The following is a 26,602-nucleotide window of genomic DNA, read 5'->3' on the forward strand; positions in this document are numbered from 1 at the left end:
AAGAATTTCCAGACATGAGACAGAATGAGAGGGAAATAAAGTTTACTAGAGTGGGAGATGCTGATAAGAACAGATACTACACTTGATCTAAGCCAAAAGGCTGAGAAGCAATAGACTTATGGACATGGGGAGAGGGGAGGAGAGGGTGAGATGTATGGAAAGAGTAACATGGAAACTTACATCACCATATGTAAAATAGATAGTCAACGGGAATTTGCTGTATGGCTCAGGAAACTCAAACATGGGTTCTGTGTCAACAGGGGTGGGGTTGGGAGGGAGATGGGCGGGAGGTTCAAAAGGGAGGGGATATATGTATACCTATGGCTGATTCATGTTGAACTTTGACACAAAACAGCAAAATTCTGCAAAGCAATTACTCTTCAATAAAAGAATAAATAAATTAAAAAAGAAAAAAGAATGGGAGATGCTGTTAGAACAGTGGGCCAGCTCAAGGGAGAACCGACATTGAACAGCCCTTAGTCCACTTTTATACCCAGGGTACAAGTACAAGGAAAGGGATCGGTGTCTTGCGGGTCATTTGCTGATTGGGATGAGGCACGTGTACTGGGTGGGGAAGAGTAAGGCAGATACCTTCCCTGTGCCGGGTAGGAGGGGAGACAGGTTATACTGCTCAGGAGGACTTGAAATCCGTTAATAGTTACAACATGGAGGAGGGAAGGACCATATGTATCTGGTTTTTCCATTCCTGCATTCCAAGACCCTCCTTGATTTTATCTGCTTTTTAGTCCTTGGGTCACAACATTCCTCCCTTCCTTTATTTTTAGGGCCAATTCTTTGGCCCCTGTTGATACCCTGTTCATGTCTAACTATCTACCTATTTCCCTTCTTAGGCATTTGGGAACCCAGTCTCAGGAGAAGAGGAGCGATGACCACTCTGGCTTCTTCAGCCTGTACGGGGTGTCATGGGGCTCTGGGTTCCCTTTGCCTGCTTCTTTGTCAGGGTGCATTTATGGAGGGAGATGAGAGTCCATGGAATGATAAGGTGATTTGTTTCAGCATTGTCTTTGGGTTGGTCAGAGGATATTCTTGTTATACTACCACTTGGAGATTTGTTGTATTCTAGAAGAAACAAACTTAACAAAAAAGTTAAAGGTACATGGCCCAAAGATTAAAAGAAGTAGAAAAGCTGCTCAGGGGCTAACCAGGAGAACCAGGACCAGACATTGGTTCGTGACATTAGTGTTTCTCTAGGTACAAGAAGATGCAAGAATTTGGGCTCATAAAATCTTTACCTGAAAGCATCTGACTATCTGAAGGCCAGTTCTTCTGGGCTTTTCCCGAGCACAGAGTGCCTTATTTCTGATCTCCATCCTGAGCTCCTTTCAAGGGGTGTTGAAGGCCAGCAGCTTGCAGTGGTCATGATGTAATCTTTGTAGAGGGAGCTGGCAATGCCAACTCCCAGTCAGCAGGGTCCTTTCATAGCCATATATGTGACCATGCTTTGGGGACATTTCATTGTGTCCTGCAGTGCTGGGAAGGCTCTTTCCCAGGTCCAGGGAAGATTCCATTGATAGGCCACTCAGTGTGCTGTTATTGGACCAGGACTTGTGAGTAGCAAAAGTCTCTGGACCATACCTGTCTTAGTAGCCTCTTGGTCCAGGAAAATATTCCCTCTTGTTGCTTCTTCCCATATCTAGAGTTGCATTATTACAATCATTGATCTCATATGGAACTGCTTATCAGCATTTTATAACAGGCTCAGTCACACATTTATTAACATAAGAAACAATCTTCTGAAACAGACATAGAAAATAGTACAGCTAGCAGCTGTTAATAAGGTCACAAGCAAGAATTTAAGTCAAGAACTTTCATTAGGTATAGCCCAGCATACCTCAGGTCATCTGACTTGGTTAAATGACTCTCCTGGTTGTACATCAAAAGGTTATTTAGATAAGCTTTAGAAACAAACTTAGAGTGTCCTTTTTAATAACTTAATTAAATCTTTTAGCAATATAACATAACAGCAAGGAACTATTTCAGAATTGAGTCGTAGTAAGCTGGAATCAGTCCTGGGTGTTCATTGGAAGGACTGATGCTGAAGCTGAAACTCCCCTACTTTGGCCACCTGATGCAAAGAACTGACTCATTGGAAAAGACCCTGATGCTGGGAAAGATTGGGGGCAGGAGGAGAAGGGGACGACAGAGGATGAGATGGCTGGATGGCATCACCAACTCGATGGACATGAGTTTGAATAGACTCCAGGAGTTGGTGATGGACAGGGAGGCCTGATGTGCTGAGATTCATGGGGTCGCACAGTCGGACACGACTGAGTGACTGAACTGAACTGAAATTGAACTGAACTGAAACACAGACTTTAATTAACAAAACTAGAACTTAATATTAAGTGAAATATAATTTTTTTTTTTTGGTCATTGTGAGGGCATTAACCCTGTAGCCAGGGAAGGTTTTAACCCATCAAATAAAAATGAGGTGTGTCAGGGAGCCTGAAAAATCCAAGCAGCCATCTTGGATTTCCCATAGCCCTGACTCTTTGATATACAGCTATTGTTAACCCGTTTTTAATTCCCTGATTTAGGAGTAGACTATTGCCATGTTTTAAGGACATCAGAATAGTAAAAGTCTAACAGTGAAAGGTTATTTTTTGTAGAAGCAAGAATGAGCTTTTACATGTACCATAATCTTTAATAATGCTTATTTACTTTACCAAAGTAATGGAAGATTTTAAAAACAAATGAAATCACTTAAAGGCAAAGAAATTCATAATCTGTTATTGAAAGCTTCATTCTAAGAAAACTTCGTTTTCTTAACTTAGAGAATAGACTAAATTCCAGCCTGTTACCAGTTTACCAGATAACAAACAAACAAAAGTTTTTATTGGTTAATCTTAGAAAAGTCTTTTCCATAAATCTTGAAATAGCAGTATTCTTGCAAAGGCATCAGAGTGAAACCATAGAAAGCATGTTAAAAATCTGATTAAATTGCAATTGACAAAGTATCCTGGCCATTGCTGTGATATATAACACTAATATGATAACTGGAATTATAATTGACCACATTTTTCTCAGGGCATATCAGATCTATACAAATTCCACATAATTTTAGGATATCTATATTAGCAAATCAACCATATAGTATGACATGAGATTTATCATCCCTTCAACAATACTTCCCATGTAACTCATGTCTAATGAACCCAGGTAGTTTAATAGCTCTTGGGATGTCTCAAAGGGGCCCTCTGAAGCATCCTAAAGTCATCCTCATAAAATATGTGAGATGCCCCCAAATCTCTTGGTGGACTTGATGATGATGAAGTCCTGAACAAATCCAACTCCAAAATACTGGACTTGGTGTAGGTAAAAACACCAAGTTACAAGTGACAAGAAGAAACAGAAAATAACCCAATCAAATAAAATAAACCTCAAAAATTTTACCCTAAACAAATGGAGGTTTTTGAACACTTGACAAAGACGTCAAAATAGCTGTCATAAATATGACCACTAAATTCAGGAAAGTGGCAGTGTTTTAGTCTTATTGAATTTATTCTGAATTATTTGAATAAATTTTTTTCCGAAATAGTAGAGATTATGTGAATTATATACAAAATACATGATATCATGATCAATATTTACCTTCAAAACATGTATTGAATTTCACAAAATAAATATCTTGACATTTATGCAAGAGTACATGTCTCTTGGGACTGAATTTAGTGTATGTCGACTAAAAAATATAGTCACAACCTGAAAGAAGAGAGCTATTTTATTCGATGGGAATGTTTAGGACTCTGAGCCCAGGAAACAGCATCTCAGTAGCTCTGAGAAAACTGCTTCAAGAAGACAGGAGAGGGAGTCAGATTATATACAAGTTTGCAACAAAGAGAGCAGGCAGTCTGAACACCAAAGATCAGGTATCAAATTAAGGAATTTAACATTCTAGGTATGGGAAGACACAAGCCTCTAGGTTCACTGAATTAATTCCTTTCTTAGGCACCTCAGCTATCTGGGACCAAATCCTGTTCCCTTGTTCACCTTAAAGAGTTGCAAGGGGTTACTTCTTGCATCACCCCCAGGTATTCAGCAATCACCATGAGGGAATGAAACTCTGCTGGATGAAAGTTTTGGGAGCCCTCATTCACATTTGGAGACCAGAAATTGCTGATGGCTGTGACATTTTTTTGTTTGCTGGTATGTCAGGAGATATTTTCATTTCACCTGTAATATCACACAGAATATATAGATTCTTTAAACCATAGGAAATATCAATGTTCATCTTGAAAATACACAGGAAATTACACACTAATTTTGAAACTCTATATTTGAAGTACAAGGTGGTATCATAGGATCTTTTCAGGGACTGATTAAGAGAATTAAAACTATCTTTCACATTGTGCTATATCTTAAAGAAATACATTTCATTTTTACAAAAGTTTTGCATGAGAAATAACCTTTATTATATCTTTAAATGTCAAAAAGCAATACACTGGAGAAACAAAATGGAAGTAGAAGCAACAGACTGGGAAAATAATATAGCAACTGTCAGGTGGTGTGTTAAGAGACTATAAAGTCCAACCATAGTTATACAGACTTTAAGGAACTTTAGGAATTAACCAAACTGCCCTTTAAAGTTGACCAAAAAATCATTTATTGGCAGAAAAGACTGCTTTATAGACCATGTCTTTGAAGGCTTGTTTCACTTGCTGGTTTCTCAGGGTGTAGATGAAGGGGTTCAGCATGGGGGCCACAGATGTATTGAGAATAGCTACTCCTTTTGTCAATGATGCCTTTTCTTTGGCCGAGGGGTTAGCATACATGAATATACAGCTTCCATAGGAGATGGAGATGACAATCATGTGAGAGGAACAAGTGGAGAAGGCCTTTTTTCTCTGACTGGCAGATGGGATTCTCAGAATAGTTCTAATAATGTATATATATGACAAAATCACTAAGGCCAAAGTGAATAGCAAGGTAACCAAAGCAAAGTAAAAACCAATTATTTCTAGGAACCATGTATCTGAACAAGACAATTGTAAAAGGGGGAAATAGTCACATGCAAAGTGATCAATGACATTGGAAGCACAGTAATCCAGCTGGAGGAGAAGCATAAGGGGCGGGAAAATGGTTAGAAATCCACCCAGCCAAGCACAGAGCACAAGCAGGCTGCAGAGTTTCCTGCTCATGATGGCTGTGTAATGCAGGGGCTTGCAGATGGCAACATAGCGGTCGTAGGACATAGCGGTTAGAATGTAAAATTCAGTCACCCCCATGAAAATAAAGAAAAATAGTTGGGCTGCACAATTTTTGTAAGAAATAGTCTTGTCTTTGGTAATAATTGCCCCCAGAAATCTAGGGATACACACAGTAGTAAAGGAGATTTCTAAGAAAGAGAAGTTTCGAAGGAAGAAATACATTGGCGTCTGGAGATGGGAGTCCACCAAGGTTAAAGTGATGATGGTCAGGTTTCCAGTGACACTTAATACATATGTGATAAATAAAAAGAGGAAAATCACAATCTGAAGCTCAGGATCATCAGAAAGGCCTAGAAGGACAAACTCTGTGATCACTGTGTGGTTCATTGCTTTCTCTTTTTTCCTCCTTTCTCCTTCTTTTAAATATATTTAGGTAGAAAGCGTATTAAAAGGAAGAGATGAAAAATATAATTCATTATGATCAATATCATTATCAATTCTAAAGTAGTCTCTCTAATTCATGCCCATATTGTTTTCTTTTAATTACCTTATTTACAATTTTTCTTAAAATGTATTTGTGGGTCATGTTTTATATAATACTTCTCTTATTCTAAATCTAACAGGAAAAGTTAGGAAATCTTTAAACGAGTCATATTATTCAGAGATGATAAATTAATTTGATACTTTTTGCTTTGTCTAATTTATGCAAGTCATTGCAGTTTTGTTGGGATAATCCTATAAAACATACATCATTTTTTGTCATATAGGTATCAGAAGACACTGCCATCTAAAAGAGAAGTGGATGATCTTACTTCCATCATAAGATATAAATGAAACTTAGAAGAATAAAGTGACAACACCTTTTATGAAACAAGAAATCAATTCATGATTTTCTTAGCAAATAAAATAAACTTTAAAATGTTTAATGATTAGATAATTTAATTACCAGCTTTATTTTTATATTTATGAATGTAATTATCAATATGAAAATATATTATAGGTATTAGATAGTATTTACAAGAAAATAGAATAAATAGCCTAATTATTTTATATATTAAATAGCATTTGCTTAATGGTTTGTCTGATAATTCCTTTGAAATCATTAATGTTTGACATTCTCTAAGATTTTCTATGAATATATGTATAGAAACTCTATTTGTATAGAAAACTGTGTATGTTTTTGAGCTTAAAAAGATATGCAGTATTTATCAATTTTTTATTCTGCATTGAAGCACAAACCGAAAAGTAACTACTTGCCTCAGATAGTAGCAGCTCTGTCACCCAGACTTTAGCCCAGTACATTTTCCATTTGAACATCCTTGCTTCTCAGCTATTAAACTTTATGAAAAACTGTTTTATTCCCTTGGAATTCTATCCCACATTTATCTTTTGCATGAGGTGACTGATTCAAAAGGATATTCCAGAAATGTAGAGGAAAACCTATTAATCCAAAGCCATTCAGCTGATTCCCAGCTCCACTCGATGTGTCTATCATTCTGTGTATCTGGTTTGCTAAAATCATGATAGCTCCCTTATCTTATTTTAGATATTCACATTTCTGCTGTGAATAATAGAAGATAAATCATTGCTATTCTGCCAGACACTAGTAAACATCACACGAATCAAATTTGAGTATTTTTTCTCTATTTTATGATGATTCATGGAAATAAAAATGGAATATCAGGAACCTTAAGAAGATGTGGAAGTATACGATCATCCTCTTCAATAATGTTGGTCTAGAAGTTTAAGGGAGCAATATTTAAAGCGAGAACTGCAAGTGACATGGCAACTTTGGGTATTACTAGTGTAGATTCTTAAACTAGGATCTGGCATTTAGTTGCACTAAACGGTCAAATATTCAAGGTTAGCTGTTGTGACCTATGAAGACAGATCTCCTGGGAACAAAGTCCAGGCCACAGCTGTGCTATGACGTGGAGCATCGGGGATTTCTGGAAGCTTCCATTGGTGTTCTCAGAGCCTCCTGACTCTCTATAGTGAATCTCTCTTGGGAATGTTTATGTTCATCCCACAGAAGAGTTCAGTGAGGACTTCTACAAAATAATCCCTTTCATTAATCACAATTATTTAATATTTTTGAGTAATAAAATCGATGTGAAAAAAAAATCGATGTGAAATCTTACAAAAATAGCACTCAATCTACTTTCGTTTTAGTCATATTCTTGACATATAAAAGTTTTCTACATATATACTTCATTGCTTATCCTTAGACTTCATTATTGTTGGAGCTTCAAGATTCTTTCATAACTCTAAGTTATTTAAGAACTTTATTAAATATTAAAAGTAACAAAGGAAAAATAATGTACAAGGGAAATTCCATAAGGTTATCCACTGACTTTTTAACAGAAACTCTACAAGCCAGAAGGGAATGGTATGATATATTTAAAGTGATGAAATGGAAGAACCTACAACCAAGAATACTCTACCCATCTACTCATTCAGATTTGATGGAGAAATCAAAAGCTTTCCAGATAAGCAAAAACTGAGAGAATGCAGCACCATCAAACCAGTATTTTTTTTTCTTTTTTTTCCATTTATTTTTATTAGTTGGAGGCTAATTACTTTACAATATTGTAGTGGTTTTTGCCATACATTGACATACAAACCAGTTTTACAACAAATGCTAAAGCAACTTCTCCAGGCAGGAAACAAGACAAGGAAAAAACCTACAAAAAATAAACCCAAAACAATTAAGAAAATGATAATAGGATGATACATATTGATAATTACCTTAAATGTAAATGAGTCAAATGCACCAACCAAAAGACATACACTGACTGGGTGGATGAAAACATGTGCATGTATGTACTTCCAATTACTATATCACTCTGCTTAACCTCCCAAACTGTATGTAATTATTTTATATTATTAGGTTAATCATGTTCCCATTATAGCTTGCAATTGCAGTTATCTTTAATTTTTTTTGTCTGGCTAATGATTGTGAAAACTGATAAACATCTTTTACTATTGTGATTATGTAACTATTACTCACTTAATATCATTGTATCATGATTGGTCAACAATAGAATTCTATATCATTGACACTAACATTTAATAGGAAAACCTATAATCACATTTTAAAATCAAGATGCATATCTGAATTATCTTGGAATTTTTTGAAAAATACAAATGCCCAGGTATTGCTTTTTTCCTTCAAAGCTCCAGATATGTTTCTAAGGAGCAGCCATGTTTAAAAAGAACTGGACCATAGGATGATCTTTTACTTTTATCTAGTTGGTTTCACTTTTTCTATTTCATATTCATCTCATTTAGCTTTTGTTTTCAGATTTCTCATCTCATTTAGCTTTTGTTTTCAGATTTCTCATCTCATTTAGCTTTTGTTTTCAGATTTCTCCATCTCTTCTACTTTTTTTTGATGTCTTTTCTCAAACCTTTATTAAGCATAGTAGAACAGTTTTCATATACATATATATAAATAGTATTTGAAGTATATATATATATATTAGAAAATTTATGAATTTTTTCCTAAATAAAAAATGTGACATTTTGACTCAACTTGTTTGACTTAGTGTTAATAGAATGCTATATATCTAATTACAAAAATAGATATACAATAAGCAACAAAGTTTTATTGTATCACACAGGGAACTATAAACAATATCGTGTAATAACCTATAATGGAAAATAATTTGAAAAATAATATATGTGTATATGTGTAACTGAATTACCTGGATATGTACCTGAAACATTGTAAGTCAACTATACTTCAATAAAGTATATATGCTATGAAATTAAAAAAAAAAATGTAGCTTTATGGTACTCAAGGATGAGACTCTGCAAAGTATTTTACCTGAAAATTATCCTACATTATAAAGTCTTTTAAGCATATAAAAGACTATGTAAACAATCAATAAAATGTCACAGAACATTACAATGTTTACTGAGTTTAAAAAAATATTAGAAACTCAGATATATAAATTCTTTATATTATTAATAGTACATCTGATAATAATGAGGAGGAGGAGGAAAAAAAAAGAGGAGGGTAGAGGTCAATTTTTTCAGCAATTACTATAGTCCAGACCTATTCTAACTGTTTTCTTCATATTGCCTCTTTGAATCCTGCCAACAACTTTATGAGGTACCTGTAATTGCTATTCTCTTGCAGAAATATTTATCTTATCTTTCTCTCTGGAAATATTTTATAAGATTGTTGCCCAATTGGTCAAAGTTTATGCGAAATTTTAAGATAGCAAGTGGATGGACTATCTATTGGGCCAATTTGGCTCATGAACTATTTTTATTAAAAGCTTTATTAGACATGCCTTAGTCCTTTCATTTACATGTTGTTCATAGCTCCATCCACACTATAGAGGGGGAGAGTTAGTTACCTCAAGGACTTATGGTCTACAAATTCTAAATTATTAATATATGACCCTTTCATAGAAAAAGTATGTCTTGACTTGTAATATTGATAATCAAAATGCTCATACAGATTGCAAACATTTATAATAACCGCTAAGGAATTTGCATAATGCCACGTAGAGAGCTGTATTATCTGATAATATCAACATAAACTCTCTCATGTCTTTTGCAATAATTTTACAGTTCTTTTGATTACCAGAACTACACCTATCTACAGTCTATGGTGTATTTTTTTGAGTCATTAAGAAGTCACAGTTATCAATCAAATCTAACTTAAGTATTTTCACATGTTTCCAGTTAAGCCAAGAAATTATAAATGTCCAGCATGAGGGGTGGAAAAAGTAACTGCATGACTTCCCTACAGTGTGGAAATCTCCTCAGTATGGTTTATAAGTTATTTTCCTTGTGTTTCAGCAAATGATGTTTCTAAGACTCTCAACTGAGTATAGTACATGAATATCAGAACTTAGTTCAATGAACTATGATTACAGTCTTTCTATAATAATGGTTTAAAAATGTAGGAGGAATTTGAGCACTCTCCATTATTATTTTAGTTTTTGACTTCATGGAAAACAGAAAAAAAAAAAAATGTTCAGGGCCAGAATTGCATGATCTTGTACAATTGTTCATATAAATTCTAATCAGTACATTTTTCATATGATGTCATACTCTAATACTTAAAATAAGCATTTTTAACAAGAAAATCTCAATTTTGTATATAGTAAAACTTTGCAACTGTTAGTTTCTCTACTACTGATTAGGCATATCACTTAAAGAGGTAATTAAAAGAATTGCATGTATAAGCTATTATCTCAAAATAGCCACAAATATGAGAAAGTTATAAAAAAAAACACCTTAGTTATTGATTATCAAAAGACCAGCTTAACATCAGCATTTATTTAAATATACAACTGACCATAGCAAATGTAGTCATATTTGGTATCCAGCAAGTACAAATTGGCAGTTGGCTTGAGTACTTGCCATATAACCTCTGCAAGGACTAAATCATGTGCTGCTGCAACTGCTGACCTTCAACACCCCCTGAAGGAGTGAGGGTAGAGAGACGAAATGAGGCATACTCTGCTCCAGGAAAACTGCCAGGACAGGTCTCCAGATAGTTAGATACACTCAGGAGCTGATTTTATGAGCCCAATTATTGTATCTCCTCATATCTAGAAAAGTACTAAAATTCTTCATGGTGCAAACTGTTTCTCATGACTGGCAGAAGCTTCACAAGACCAGCAGAAATTCTAAAATAAATATGTGCTTAATTGCATATAATCCCCATTTATCAAAATCACATATATACTATCCTTCCCCTGTACCTCTTTGGAACAGTTTCTCAAGTTTCTCAGAGTTATCTGAGGCACTGTCTCCTGGGTTGCTCATATTGCCCACCTAAAAACTTAACATACAACTCTCAAGTTTTTTAAGTTGCCAGTTTCTTCAGGCTTTTAGAAGAATTGTTATCGTATACATGTTAATATTGACATTCCTCCAAAGCAGGGTTGGTATCATAATTTTCCCTAAGCAACTATTCATTATAATGGTTTTTTAAATTGAAGAAGAATATAGTGATGTTGGAATGGTATCATAGACTCAATGGACATGAGTTTGAACAAATTCCAGGAGATAGAACAGGGAAGCCTGGCTGCAGCCTTCTGCAGCCGGGGAGTCCGCAGTGCACAGGGCCGCAAAGAGCTGGACACGACTGAGCGACTGAACACAGCACAGAAAATGTTAAACTTGGTTACGGGAAAAGCTTTCTGATTTCTCAAGAAAATGTAATCACATTTTTCTTTTAGCTGTATTGTTTTTCACATAGTTACAAAGCAGGCCACAGTATGAAAAGGAGAGTATGTGCAAGATTCTAGTAAGACCGCCAGATTATGTTTACAGTCTTTGTGTAGTAAATTTAAAATAAGGTTAAATATGATTTAATATTCATTTAATTTCTAGAAAGAGTGATTTCTGGTGAAATAGTAAAACACGATTCTCTCTTGTGTGCACCTTCTCTGCCTCTTTCCGACTTTAATTTTCTAAAAATTAGTGTGAAATAATGAAATTAAAAATGTTTCAAAGAAGGAAATAAAACCACTCCCATAGTCACAGACTGGAAAAACCAGCCCTAAAGGAAGAAAAATACATGAGAGAAGGATTGTAAATTGAATGGAAAAAACTGTATACATATGTATAAGCATATATTTGTGTGTGTATATATATATATATATGAAGAATTCAAATTTGAATGGCAAAAAGAAAATACACATATGCAAATATCCTTGGTAAACTGTGGCAATAAAAATATGAATGATGAAAAATGAATCTAGGGAGGCTGTGTGGATATTAATAGGTTTTGAAATTCCTGGATTTTTGTTTAATTGTTTTTCATTCATATGTGTCTAATTCATAAAACAGGACTTTTATTTTTTCATTTGCTTGAGAAAAAATACAGTCCTCCTTGCCATTTCCATGAAGGCTCGCTTGACTTGCTGATTCCTTAGGGTATAGATAGCATAGATAGCATGGGAGCTATGGAGGTGTTTAGCACAGCCACCCCCTTGCTCAAAGACACCCTGTCCTTTGCTGATGGATTCACATACATGAAAATGCAGCTGCCATAAGAGATGGAGATGACAATCATGTGGGAAGAACACGTGGAAAAGGCCTTTGTCCTCTGAGTGGTAGAAGGGATCCTCAAAATTGTTCTGATGACATATGTGTAGGACAGAATTATTAACGCTAAAGTGAACAATAGAATAAACACAGCACAGGAAAACCCTACTACCTCTAGAAATTTGGTGTCTGAACAAGAAAGGTATAATAAGGGGGAATAATCACAACTAAAATGGTCTATAACATTGGACTTACAGTAATCAAGCTGTAGGAAGAGCATTACTAATGGGAATATGATTAAGAATGAAGCCAGCCAAGAGGCCAAGACAAACGGTGTGCAGACTCTGTGATTCATGATGGTTCTGCAATGCAGCGGTTTGCAGATGGCAATGTAACGGTCATAGGACATGGTAGCCAGAAGGTAAAACTCACTGACTCCCAAGAGAATGAAAAAGAATAACTGAGCCACACAATCATTAAAAGAGATGGTTTTATCTCTTGTAATAATGGTGGCCAAGAACTTGGGTATACTGACAGTTGTGAACAAAACTTCTAATAAGGAAAAGTTTCTGAGGAAGAAATACATGGGGGTTTGGAGGTGGGCATCCAGCAGAGTCAAGGTGATAATGGTCAAGTTCCCAGTGATGCTGAGCATGTTAGGTGATGAGCAGAAAGATAAAGCTCACGACCTGAAGTTGTGGGTCATCTGACAGTCCCAGGAGGATAAACTCTGTTATTTCTGTGTAGTTTCTCATTTTTTTCTTCTTCTTTTGAGTAGCTTTCAGGAGAAAACACAAAGATAAGACACAGAAAAGGGGATTATCCATATATAGCACTGGGATTTGTCTCTGGAAGTAAACCTACTATGCCCTGCTAACATAATTCAGGAGATTGTTTAAAAGTTAATGAAATAGATAACTTGTTTTTTATTTTTATTTTTTTCCCAATTATTTTTATTAGTTGGAGGCCAGTTACTTTACAATATTGTAGTGTTTTTTGCCATACATTGATATGCATGTCAGATTTGTGTTTCACATAGAATGTACTTTATAAAATCCTTAGTTTACAAACTGGCATCGGGCTAAAAATATTTTAAAAAATCTTATACAAACAACATATCCTTCACAGGAAAAGCAGGGATTATAATCTATGTTTTTCTCAAACCTAGGAAATACAGGAAGAGGAATGCTACCTGTTGACTCTTAAAAAGTGTCTCCACAGGACCCCCTCCTATTGGGATACTGTCTTTTCTTCAACCTCAGTAAAATCATCCTATCCTAATGTCTGTCACCTAGTTTCTCGTATAATGATTGTTTCCTAGTGTTAATATAGAAGAGCCAAATGTGTCAGGAAAAAGGCCATTCAGTGCATATGTTTCCAAAAGGAAAATCACTGAAGATAAGTATTTAGCTACATGACAGATTTCTAAGTTTTGAGTCAGACTCGCAGTCATCTTCTCAACCTCCTACTCATCTGAAGCCCCAGATAATGGAATAAAGGAATCCAGGTCATGTATCTGTTCTGGTGGTCTGCTCAGATATTAGTCAAGAGTAGAAAGGAGGCAGAGTGGACATTAAGTATGTTGGATCTGTGTCATGAGCTAAGGAAACCAGAGTGTGTCAGTATCTAAAATAAAACATTATCTTCAGGAGAACATTATTTTTCTTCCAAATCTCTCCTATCTAAATGTTATTAGCATTCTCTCTCTATATATATGTGTATATTCTGATTTTTACATTATATTATTATTTTATCTACATTAATATTCCATTAATAGAAGTCCTATTTTGTCAGTCTACTAGTATAATCCATGAAAGAGCAATAAAGTCTTCATTTTGTCATCATAACTAACAGCAGAAACCATTGAACCAGTTTATTTCAATATCTGCCTCATTGACTATGGTAAAGTCTTTGTGTGAGTCACAACAAACTGTGGAAAATTCTTAAAGAGATGGGAATACCAGATCACTTACCTGTCTCCTGAGAAACCTGTATGCAGGTCAAGAGGCAACAGTTAGAACCAGACATGGAACAACTGACTGGTTCCAAATTGGGAAAGGAGTACATCAAGGTTGTATTTTGTCACCCTGGTTATTTCACTTCTATGCAGAGTACATCATGTGAAATGCCAGGCTGGATGATGCACAAACTGGAATCAAGATTGCCCGGAAAAATATCTCAACTTTAAATAGTTTTAGACCAAATATAGCATATTTATTAAACAAAAAATGATTAATGATATTTCTAGGGAAATGTTACTTCCTTGGTATCTTCCTCATCAAACACATAAAATGATAATGCTTTTGTGATGGGAGATAGAGAAGACAATGTTTTCTCTATTTAGAATATCCAGGTTTATTTCTAATCTCTGAAACATATGCTATTACTGAAAATACAACTATACAAATAAAAATAATCATATATGGACAAATAAAAGTTGTTTTCAGTAATATCCAGAGGAGTTTACAGGAGAATTCTAAGATAAGGAAATAAGATATGCTCTCGAAATCATGCAGTTAATAATGTAGATAAATATGGGTAAAGAAAGAGACTATTATTTTTCCTGGATATTCAGCTTATATGCAAATAATTATGGAGAAATCAATAATAAATGTTTATTTACACAAATGACTCAATGACAAAAATTGTAGGAGTGCATATACTAAACACCTAAATCAAACTTTTACCATGTCAAATTATCTTTCTTCAACTTCAACAATTTAACACAGAAACTTTCCCCAACACACACTGTAAAAAAAATTAATAAAGTTCAACTACAAAACCATTAGAAGTCAGCCTATGAATGCAATAATGTTTAGTTGTACTAGCTATTATGAAAGTGAAATATATTTGAAAAGGAAAAGTTTATCAATAGTAAATCGCCTGTGTATTCCATATGCCTTTCCTAAAGCAATATTTAAAAGATTGGAAATGTGAGGTTAAAGTTTAATGATAAAAATAGAACAAAAGTGAATTAAAACATATCTAAAAGGAAATCCAGTTTTTAAATTTAAATTTTTTTACATACCAATTCTTTTCATGTTTTTCAGTGCTAAATCAGTCTCCCCAAAATACGTAAAATTTCGAACATATTTTTAAGAAGATATATACACAGATTTATTGAGACAAAATCATCTCTGCTCAGTAGTTAATACTTTTGTCATCATGCTGAACACAGCACACTGATATTCCATTCTCTGAACAGATCTCACTCAACTCCTCAACATACGATTCTTCTCAGATCATTTTATGGCAACTTTGTGCATGCTTTGATTAGCACTTTGTTTTCCTTCAGGTTTTTTGATTACTGTATTAAATTTTCCTATTGCTAAATGAACAATCTAGAAGAAATGGACAAATTCTTAGAAAGGTACATAAATAAATACATATTTATGTATTGAATACTTTTCTAAGTATCACCCAAAATGCTATAAAATAAATCAACACTTGACCCATGGAGTATTTATGCTTTCTGTGTTCTGCAGGAAGATATCTAAAATTTGTGAATTATTCTCAGGAGGATAGGAAATCTAAGAACACCAATTGCAAAGATCAAACATTTATTATTCAAATGTTCTCCCCAGGCACTAAATATTTTTAACAGTAAAATTATATATTAAAAAAAATCTTTAACTATGTCCCCAAAGATCTCAGTATAGGTATTTCTAATAAGAATTTTTCTTCCACACACTCATGTTTTGAAATCCCAAACACATAGGTAGGATCTGGAAGCAGGAAAAGAAAAGACTGCTTACGTTGATAACAAGAAGTAACAATCTAAGATGATTAGCCTGTCCAGGAAACTTTATACCTCAGTATAAATGCAGTATCATCAATTCTCCAGACACACCTAACATTTCATGTCCCATATGACCTCAGTTTCTTTTTCGAAAATTGTCTTTTCTCCAAGCAGTCTTTGTGATATTTTTTATTTGATCTTCAAGTAAAGGCTCATAATAACTAAGCAGTCTCCACTTCTATGGTTTTAAACCCTTTATGTATGTCTATACCTGACCAATCGTGCAACCTGTTGTGGCCATGTGCCTAAATTCTGTCCAAAGGATGTAAATGGAGATATCTGCGCAACTTCCAGGGATCATACAATGAAAATGGAATTTTCACTCCTCTTCCTCTTGATTCTCCTTACTGCTGAAATGCAGATGTGATGGCAAGCCATTTGGAGCCAAGACTATGATCAGTTACATAGAAATGTAGTAGAAATGATGAATAAACAAGATAGAACACACACAGGTTACTGACAGGACTGTAGACCATACCAACATAAAGACAGAATCAGGTTATGGAAGAGTTTTACCATATCAGCTGAGCGGGTAACAGGCAGGAAGGCTAGGGGCCCCCGAAAGGAGAAAATAGGCTGCAAGTGTCAGACATTTTTTATATCTTTCTTAAGCAGCAGGAGGAAACAAACTACAAATTGCAGATTTTTTTCCCTTCCTCTATAAAAAATTAAAAAGAGGTTTAAAAAATTCTGTGTTGCCATGACGACACCTGGCTCCACCTGAACTTAACTTTCCTCAAACCTTGAGCTAACCAATGGTTTTCCTTATGGAAATGTTTTTCTTAAGCTATGTTAATGAACTAGGTATTTACCCTAGACACCAGGCCACCTGACTCGCCTCTTGAGAAATCTGTATGCAGGTCAGGAAGCAACAGTTAGAATTGGACATGGAACAACAGACTGGTTCCAAAAAGGAAAAAGAGTACGTCAAGGCTGTATATTGTCACCCTGCTTATTTAACTTATATGCAGAGAACATAATGAGAAACGCTGGGTTAGATGAAGCACAGGCTGGAATCAAGATTGCTGGGAGAAATATCAATAACCTCAGATATGCAGATGACACCACCCTTATGGCAGAAAGTGAAAAGGAACTAAATAGCCTCTTGATAAAAGTGAAAGAGGAGAGTGAAAAAGTTGGCTTGAAGCTCAACATTCAGAAAACAAAGATCATGGCATCCGGTCCCATCACTTCATGACAAATAGATGGAGAAACAGTGGAAACAGTGTCAGACTTTATTTTTTTGGGCTCCAAAATCACTGCAGATGGTGACTGCAGCCATGAAATTAAAAGACGCCTACTCCTTGGAAGAAAAGTTATAACCAACCTAGTTCAGTTCAGTTCAGTCCCTCAGTCGTGTCCGACTCTAGTAGTGTCCAACCTAGACAGCATATTAAAAAGCAGAGACATTACTTTGCCAACGAAGGTCCATCTAGTCAAAGCTATGGTTTTTCCAATGGTCATGTATGGATGTGAGAGTTGGACAGTAAAGAAAACTGAGCACCGAAGAATTGATGCTTTTGAACTGTGGTGTTGGAGAAGACTCTTGAGAGTCCCTTGGACTGCAAGGAGATCCAACCAGTCCATCATAAAGGAGATCAGTCCTGGGAGTTCATTGGAAGGACTGATGCTGAAGCTGAAACTCCAATACTTTGACCACCTGATGCGAGGAGCTGACTCATTTGAAAAGACCCTGATGCTGGGAAAGATTGAAGAAGAGAGGAGAAGGGGACGACAGAGGATGAAATGGTTGGATGGCATCATCGGCTCAACAGATGTGAGTTTGTGTAATCTCTGGGAGTTGGTGATGGTCAGGGAGGCCTGGCACACCGCAGTCCATGGGTCACAAAGAGTTGGACACAACTGAATGACTGAACTGAACTGAACCGTCTTTCTTCAAGTCTGTTCCGACTAAGACTAGAACCGATAATGGCTCAACAAGCCAGTATGCTTTACTCATACAAGTATTCTCCTAATCTATGTTAATAAGACTATGTATTTGCTTGGAAACCTGCCTTTCTTCAAGATTCATGTCAATCGTTTAATGGCCCAAGATGACTCGCCTTGTGCCAATGTTGTCTCAAAATGCATGTTGTGGGTGAGAGGCCTGGTGCTTCTCTCTGAGTTTTGAGGTATTTCCTTTCTCTAATTAGCAGTCCGCTAGTAGGTATATAACTTCCTGCTAAAGACTAGCAGGGGGCACTCTTTCTGCTGGCTTCTGATGTCTATGTCAGAAGCTTTCTCTATATCTTTTATACTTTAATGAAACTTGATTACACAAAAGCTCTGAGCGATCAAGCCTTATCACTGACCCTGGATTTAATTCTTCTCCTCTGGTGGCCAAGAATCCTGGCATCTTTCATGGCTCAGCAATAACCTTTCACAGCCTGACTATTGAAGATAGAAATAATTTTTTGCTTTACATGCTATGCTATTTTTTTCATACTATATAAAATATATATTTTCAAAACCTGTTTACTTGGACTGATATTTCATATTTGTTTAATTTGTTTGCTATGTCCAGGTGTCTTCTCTTATGATCCTTTATTTTTCTGCTTATAACTAATGGATATGTATGCCTTTAATCCTTACAGGCAAGTTTGGCCTTGGAGTACAAAATGAAGCAGGGCAAAGGCTAACAGAGCTTTGCCAAGGGAACACACCGGTTATATCAAACACCCTCTTCCAACAACACAAAAGACAGCTCTCTACATGAACATGACCAGATGTTTAATACCGAAATCAGATTGATTATATTCTTTGCAGCCAAAGATGGAGAGGCTTTATACAGCCAACAAAAACAAGACCTGGAGCTGACGGTGGCTCAGATCATCAATTATTGCAATATTCAGATTTAAATTGAGTATGGTAGGGAAAACCACTAGGCCATTCAGGTATGACCTAAATCAAATCTCTTATGATTACACAATGGAAGTGATGAGTAGATTCAAGGGATTACACCTGTTAGGGTGCCTGAAGATCTATGGACACAGGTTCATGATATTGTAAAGGAGGTGGTGACCAAAACCATCCTGAGAAAAAGAAATGGAAGAAGGCAAAATAGTTGTCTGAGGAGGCCTTACAAATAGCTGAGTAAAGAAGAGAAGCGAAAGGCAAAGGGAAAGATATACCCAACTGAATGCAGAGTTCCAAAAATAGCAACGGGGTATAAGAAAGCCTTCTTAAGTGAACAATGAAAAGAAATAGAGGAAAACTACAGAATGTTAAAGACTAGAGATCTCTTTAAGAAAATTAGAGATATCAAGGGAACATTTCATGCAAAGATGGGCACAATAAAGGACAAAAAATTGCAAAATCCTAACATAAGCAGAAGATATTAACAAAAAAGCAAGAATATACAGAAGAACTGTACGAAAAAGCTCTTAATGACTCAGATAACCATGATCGTGTGGTCACTCACCTAGAGCCAGACATCCTGTGTGTGGCTCAAGTGGGCCTTAGGAAGCATTACTACAAACAAAACTAGTGGAGGTGATGGAATTCCAGCTGAGTTATTTCAAGTCCTAAAAGATGATGTTGTTAAAGTGCTGCACTCATTATACCAGCAAATTTGGAAAATTCAGCAGTGGTCACAGGACTGGAAAAGGTCATTTTTCACTCCAATCCCAAAGAAAAGCAATGCCAATGTTCAAACTACCTTAAAATTGCATTCATTTACATGCTAGCAAGATTATGCTCAAAATCCTTCAAAAAAGGCTTCAACAGTACCTGAACTGAGAATTCCAGATGTGCAAGCTGGATTTAGAAAAGGCAGAGGAACCAGGGATTAAATTGCCAACATACACTGGATCATAGAAAAAACAAGACAATTCCAGAAAAACATCAATTTTTGCTTCATTGACCATGCTAAAGCCTTTGACTATGTGGATCACAACAAACTGTGGAAAATTCTGAGAGATGGAATACCAGACCCCCTGGAATGGAATACCTGCCTCCTGAGAAACCTGTATGCAGTTCAAGAGGAAACATTTAGAACTGGACATGGAACAATGGACTGGCTCAAAATTCAAAAAGGAGTATGCCAAGGCTGTATATTGTCACTCTGCTTTTTTAACTTATATGCAGAGTACATCATATGAAATGCTGCACTGGATGACTCACAAGCTGGAATCAAGATTTCCAGGAGAAATATCAGCAACCTCAGATATGCAGATTATACCACTTTAATGGCAGAAAGCAAAGAGGAACTAAAGAGCCTCTTGATGAAAGTGAAAGAAGTGAGTGAAAAAGCTGGCTTAAAACTCAACATTCAAAAAACTAAGATTATGGCATTGGGTCCCATCACTTCATGGCAAATAGATAGGGAAAAAGTGAAAGCAGTGACAGACTTTAATTTCTTGGGCTCCAAAATCACTGCAGAAGGTGAGTGGAGCCATTAAATTAGAAGACACTTGCTCCTTGGAAGAAAAGCTATGATAAACCTAGACAGAGACATCACTTTGCTAACAAAAATCCATAGAGTCAAAGCTATAATTTTTCCAGTAGTCATGTATGGATGTAAGTGCTGAATCATAAAGAAGGCAGAATGCCAAAGAACTGATGCTTTCAAACTATGTTGCTGGAGAAGATTCTTGAGAGTCCCTTGGTCAGCAAGGAGATCAAACCTGTCAACCCTAACGGAAATCAACCCTGAATATTCATTGGAAGGACTGATGCTGAAGTTGAAGCTCCAATACTTTGGGCACCTGATGTGAAGAGCTGACTGATTGGCAAAAAGCCTGATGCTGGGAAAGATTGAAGGCAGGAGGAGAAGGGGATGACAGAGGATGAGATGATTAGATGTTATCACCAACTCAATGGGCACGAGTTTCAGCAAACTCCAGGAGATAATGAAGAACAGGGAAGCTTGGCATGCTGCAGTCCAAAGAGTCGGGCACGACTGAGCAACTGAACAATAGCCAGCTCTGACAGTTTTCTTTTTTCATATTTTCTAGTTCCTTGTCAAAATTATCATTCTGTTCATCTATTATTTTCCCTAGTTAACATTTTTATTACTAATATTTTGAACTGTTTATCTGTTAATTTATTTATTTTCATTTCACTAGATGTTTGTTCAAATTTCTTTTGTTTGATTTGAAACAAATTACTCCATCTTCTTGTTGCTTAAATTTCTGTCTTTATGAAATTCGGTGAGACAGTCACATCTATCCCTGTCTTGAAGGCTGTCATATGTGGGTGCATCACTATACAGTCTGTGTATGACTTTGGTCAGAGATCTGGATCAGAAATGAGCACAAATCTTATCTTCCCCTGGAGTGTGCTGGCGGCTATCAACTTCGTGGGATGGCAGTTGGAGATGAAGGGGCTAGAGTCAGAGCCAGATGTAAGCTGGGGTTTTTCTATGGTCAGAGGCCAACACAGCCCCACCAGGGATATGGACTGTCTCTTGGTGCTGAAGGAGCACCACTGAGGGTCAGGTTATATCTGATTTCCTGTTCCTTTTAAGTGTGTGCTCTCCCTGCCTCTCATCATCAACGCCTTTGTCCAGAAGGGGCTAGAGCTGGAGTAAGAGGGGCCAGAGGGGCCCTGTTGCAGGCCAGGGTGTGTTCTGGGGTGGCTCTGGCACACCAGTATTCAAGACTGGACTTGATATGCTACCTCTATGAGTACCACCAGCAAAGGCCACCCCTACCTTGTTCAGATGTAGTGCCAGATCTAATTGACTTTATCCCTTAGTGTTGCCTGTCCTCAGCAATGACAGCCCTTGCCCTAGTTGGGAGCTGCACCATGGAGCAAGAGGGGCTGAAGTGAACACTTGACATCGGCCAGGGCACACCTGTGGCCAGCACGGGAAAATGACCAGAGTCCCAGGCAGGCTCCATCTGCTTCTTCCACCTTGTTTCAGGAGCAAGCAAGCATATGTGCTCTTCACAGAGTCTAAGTTTCCCAAAGCCCTGCTGCCAGCTCCATGAGTTTTCAAGTCAGCCAAGGAAACTTGTTTTCCCAGTGTTAGACTCTAGGACTGTGGTGGATATGTGGTTCAAACTGCTCACTCCCCAGAGAGGATTTCTGAGTCCATGTAACCTCTCCCCTCTTCAGTGTCCCCTCCTAGGGGTGCAGCTCCCTACCTGATTGCTTCTTTCTCCTTCCTGCCTGACTCTGAGGGGATCTTTCTTTACAGCTTTGGTTGTATAGCAATCTTTCTGGCAGTCTCCAATTTGTTTTCAGTGAGAATTGTTCCATAGGTAGATGTGTTTTCAGTGTATTCATTGGTGGAGGTGAGCTCAGCATCTTCCTGCTCTGACATTTTCATCTCCCTAAGTAATTTGTTTTAAAAATAGAGTTCATATCTTTTAATCCCCTTCACCTATTTTAACCCTCCACCAACTCCTCTTCCCTTTGGTAACCCCTAGTTCCTTCTCTGTATCTGTCAGTCTCTTTCTGCTCTGTTAAATTTGTTTGCTTTATTTTTGATTCCACATATAAGTGAAACATTTGGTATTTGTCTTTCTCTGTCTGACTTACTTCCTTAAGTATAATACCCTTCAGCTTCATCATGTTTCCACAAATGACAAAAGTTCATTTATTTTCATGGTTGAGTTTGCCTATATACAGGCACCCCTTCTTCCTTATCCATTCATCTCTTGATAGAGTTTAGGTTATTTCCATATCTTGGCTACTACAAATAATGCTACTATGAACATTGGGGTGCATTTTTTTTTAAATTAGTGTTTTTTCTTTTTTTAGATAAATATCCAGGAGTGGAATGGCTGGATTGTATGGTAGTTCTATTTTTAATTTTTGAGTAATCTCCATGATGTTCTCCACAATGGCTGTGTCAATTTAAATTCACATCAACAGTGCACAAGGGCTGCATTTTCCCCACATTCTCACCAACACTTATTATTTACTGTCTTTTGGATGATAACCATGCTGATAGGTTTGACATGGTATCTCATTGTGGTTTTGATTGGCTTTTTCCTTATTATCAGGGATGTTGAGCACCTTTTCATGTGCCTGTTGGCCATCTGTATGTCTTCTTTGGGGGAAAAAAATGTCTATTCAGGTCCTCTGCCCAATTTTAAATGAGTTGTTTGCTAGGGAATGGCAACCCAGTCCAGTATTCTTACCTGGAGAATCTCATGGACAGAGGAGGCTGGGGGGCTACAGTCCATGGTGTCACAAAGAGCTGGACATGACTGAAGTGACTTAGCCATCATGCACTATTTCTGGGCTTTCTATTCTGTTCCATTGATCTCTGTGTCTTTTTATTTTTTTCTTTGCAAGACCATACTGATTTGATGACTGTAACTTTATAGTATGGTCTGAAGTAATGGAGTGTGATATCTCCAGCACTGTTCTTTTTTCTGAAAAGTTCATTGACTATTTGGGATCTATTGTGATTCCATAAAATTTTAGGATTATTTGTTCTAGTTTTGTGAAAAATGTCATAGGGATCTTAAGAGGGATATCATTAAATCTATAGATAACTTTGGATAGTGTGGATATATTAACAACATAATTAATTCTTTTAATCCATAAACACAGGATATCTTTCCATATATTTGCATCATACTCAATGCCTTTCATCAATGTTTTATACTTTCATAATAGAAATATTCCCTGGTTAAATTTCTTCTTGAGCAATTTATTCTTTTTGATGCAATTATTAATAGGATTGTTTTCTTGATTTTTCTTTCTAGTAGCTTCACTGAGCTATCCTTTGCTCTTATGCATAATGATAATAATTTTTATATCACAGTATTATTTCCAGAATTATATGATTTACATAAAACACCTACCAGTTTCTGTCATTTACTGGGTAGTCAATAAACTGAGTTCTTATCTCTAATACCATATTTGTTCAGCCTACTTCAGTAGAGCTGAAAAGGTGAAAGCATTTAAGGATAAAGTATTTTAGCATTTCACATGGAAGCCTTCTTAAGAAGAAAGTTGTACTTCTATTTAAAAGTTGTGTTAGAGATCCAATTTAATAAAAAACAAACAAAAAAGTGGTAGAAAATTCTCTGAGGATTCATGATTCAGAGGTGATGGTACTGGCATGAATAGAAATAATCAAATGGATATTTCATAGACAAACTGAAATAATGAAGATGACAGATGATGTAACTCTAATCTACCTTGGTACTGAAAGAAATAGGAATTGGAACATTTTACTTTAAAATTGCTGGATCCTTATCAAGAGTTTCAGTACATGCTCTATGTTAAATACAGAGTAGATGATAGATCTTTAAAATATATATAATATTTCAGAATAGCTCAATGATAAAGTAGTGGTTTAACTTGAACAATATGTTTTTAAAGGACATTCCTCCCAATTAGCACATAACAGAATCAAAATTAGTTGGGAATTTAGAGAGCCTTAAGTCTTATACCAGGGAAGTCCCCTTATTTTAATTACATTGCCTCAAAATGTATATATACATGTTTTTCAACTTTTGTGTTCTTAAGATTTCTAAAAGTTTAATAATGGTTCAGGGTCATTAGCTCTACTTTCACAAAATGGATAAAAATGATACTTAAATTATCACCAAAAATGTAATAATTTGTTTGAATATACATTTTCCCTAAAATTATGTTTAAGACCCAAATAGCCTTTAAAATATAGTTTGTTTTATGATTTTTAAATAAGCATATAAAATTGTCTGGTAAATTACATATTGTATGTAGTTTTCTTCCTGCCTATCATTTATTTTGCTCATAAGATAGTATTCAAATACATGTTCTTATAAATAACTAATTTCTAAAGAATGTATTAAAACAATAATTATATTTTAATAAACATTAAATATATATGAATATGAACATTATATTAATTTATGTTATAATTTTCTATTATTTTAAATAGAATGTGCATTAATAAATTAGTAGTATAAAAATATAAATGAATATTAGATTTAAGTAGGTATTAAGTGATAACAACTAAAAGATAGTAATAACATGGCATCACAAGCTGCTTTAAATATAGTTCAAATGTAAGGATACTTTTAGGCTTGACTAACTAGAACTGAGAGATAAAGAAACAAATTAAAAATGTGTCTCAACTTATTTCACATGTACAAAGAAGGTGAGATTCAAAATAAATCTCTATAGAAGAATATAAATAAAATTACAATTCTAGCACAAAATTTGTATAAAAATAAAGCTTTAAATAAAGATTAATATTGTAGAAATCAGGAAAAGTGGAGGAAATATGTATTAGAACTACATTGGATATGCTGTTGTTGATTGATGCCCTTTTGCTTATCTTCTTTATGTATAGTGCAAATCATATTCATTTCTTTGAGAAAGAAACGACTCTGTGTATCATATTCATGAAGGCTTTCTTCACTTGTTGGTTCCTTAAGGTATAAATGAAAGGATTCAAAAGGGGTGCAACAGAGGTGTTGAGCACTGAAATTCCTTTGGAAAAAGATATTCTTTGTTTGACTGAAGGTTTAACATACATAAAGATGCAGCTGCCATAAGAAAGGGATATCACAATCATGTGAGAACACGTGGAAAAAGCCTTTCTCCTGTGACTACCTGAGGGAATTCTTAGAATGGTCAAGGCAATACAGGTATATGATATGATCTCCATTACCAATGTGATCACCAATGTCACCACAGCTGAGATGAATCCCATCATCTCGATTAACTTTGTATCTGAGCAGGAGATTTGTAGGAGGGGAGTGGTGTCTCAATAGAAATGATCAACAAAGTTAGAGGCACAGAAGTCAAGGTTTAGGCCATAGAGGAGTGGTGGAAAGATGACAAAAAATCCAGCAAACCAACAACTGAGGACAAGCTGCATGCAGATTTTACCATTCATGATGGTTGTGTAATGCAGGGGCTTACAGATGGCAACATAGCGGTCGTAGGACATTGCTGCCAGTAAGTAAAATTCAGACGCTCCAAGAAGAAAGGCAAAAAACACTTGAGTCACACAACTGTTACAGGAAATGGTTTTGTCTCCTGTTGCCATCATAACTAGCAATTTAGGGATGCATGTAGTAGTATATGAAATTTCTAAAAAGGAAAAATTTCGAAGGAAAAAGTACATGGGGGTCTTCAGGTGACTATCTACCAGGGTGAGTGTGATGATAATCAGATTGCCAGTGATGCTTAGCAAGTAGGTGAGTAGTAGGAAGATAAATAAAACAATTTTCATTTGTGGGTCACTTGTTAAACCTGCTAGAATAAACACTATCACCCTTGTATGATTTCCCATTCCAGTTTTCTGACAATTGCTCTGTCTGAATAGAAGAAAAAGGAAAAAAAAAAAATGTACCAAATGGAGACATAACAGGGATAATCATTATTTAAGCTAAAGTCAGCAAAGCAATTTTAATGTACAGCAAAGCAATGCTCATTCATGTTTTAAAAAGTGTCTTTTTCAGAGATAGTAATAGATACATGTGCAAAATATCTGGATAGATTGAAAGTTCAGCTTGCAGTTCTTTTAGAGAATAATCTATATAACAGCACTAATTGTTGACAGTTTTTATGTAAGTCAATCAGGGATATAGAGAACTTTAAGGAATGCTTTTTCTCTCTTTACATCATGCAAGAGTTTGGATATATGCCATTTCCTGTTCAATTAAGTTCTCAGACAAGAACCAAAATTATATGTGTCATTGAAGCCTGGGTTTCACAC

General features: G+C 35.8%; 2 protein-coding genes and 2 pseudogenes across 2 annotated transcripts; all 4 read right to left on the reverse strand.

Moving 5' to 3' along the window:
• On the reverse strand, positions 1-112 carry LOC122686477 (annotated as a pseudogene).
• Positions 113-4,619: 4,507 nt separating this feature from the next.
• On the reverse strand, positions 4,620-5,584 carry LOC122678408 (olfactory receptor 6C3). The gene has a single exon (XM_043879063.1). It carries the CDS (start codon positions 5,553-5,555, stop codon positions 4,620-4,622), a length of 936 nt encoding a protein of 311 aa, XP_043734998.1. The 5' UTR covers positions 5,556-5,584.
• A 6,485-nt stretch (positions 5,585-12,069) lies between these two features.
• Positions 12,070-12,840, reverse strand: LOC122678424 (olfactory receptor 6C1-like). The gene has a single exon (XM_043879064.1). The coding sequence runs from the start codon at positions 12,838-12,840 to the stop codon at positions 12,070-12,072; it is 771 nt and encodes a 256-aa protein (XP_043734999.1).
• Positions 12,841-25,240: 12,400 nt separating this feature from the next.
• On the reverse strand, positions 25,241-26,176 carry LOC122678440 (annotated as a pseudogene).
• Between the last annotated feature and the right edge of the window lie 426 nt (positions 26,177-26,602).

Source organism: Cervus elaphus, chromosome 3 (genome assembly GCF_910594005.1).
Source record: "Cervus elaphus chromosome 3, mCerEla1.1, whole genome shotgun sequence".
Taxonomy (NCBI): domain Eukaryota; kingdom Metazoa; phylum Chordata; class Mammalia; order Artiodactyla; family Cervidae; genus Cervus; species Cervus elaphus.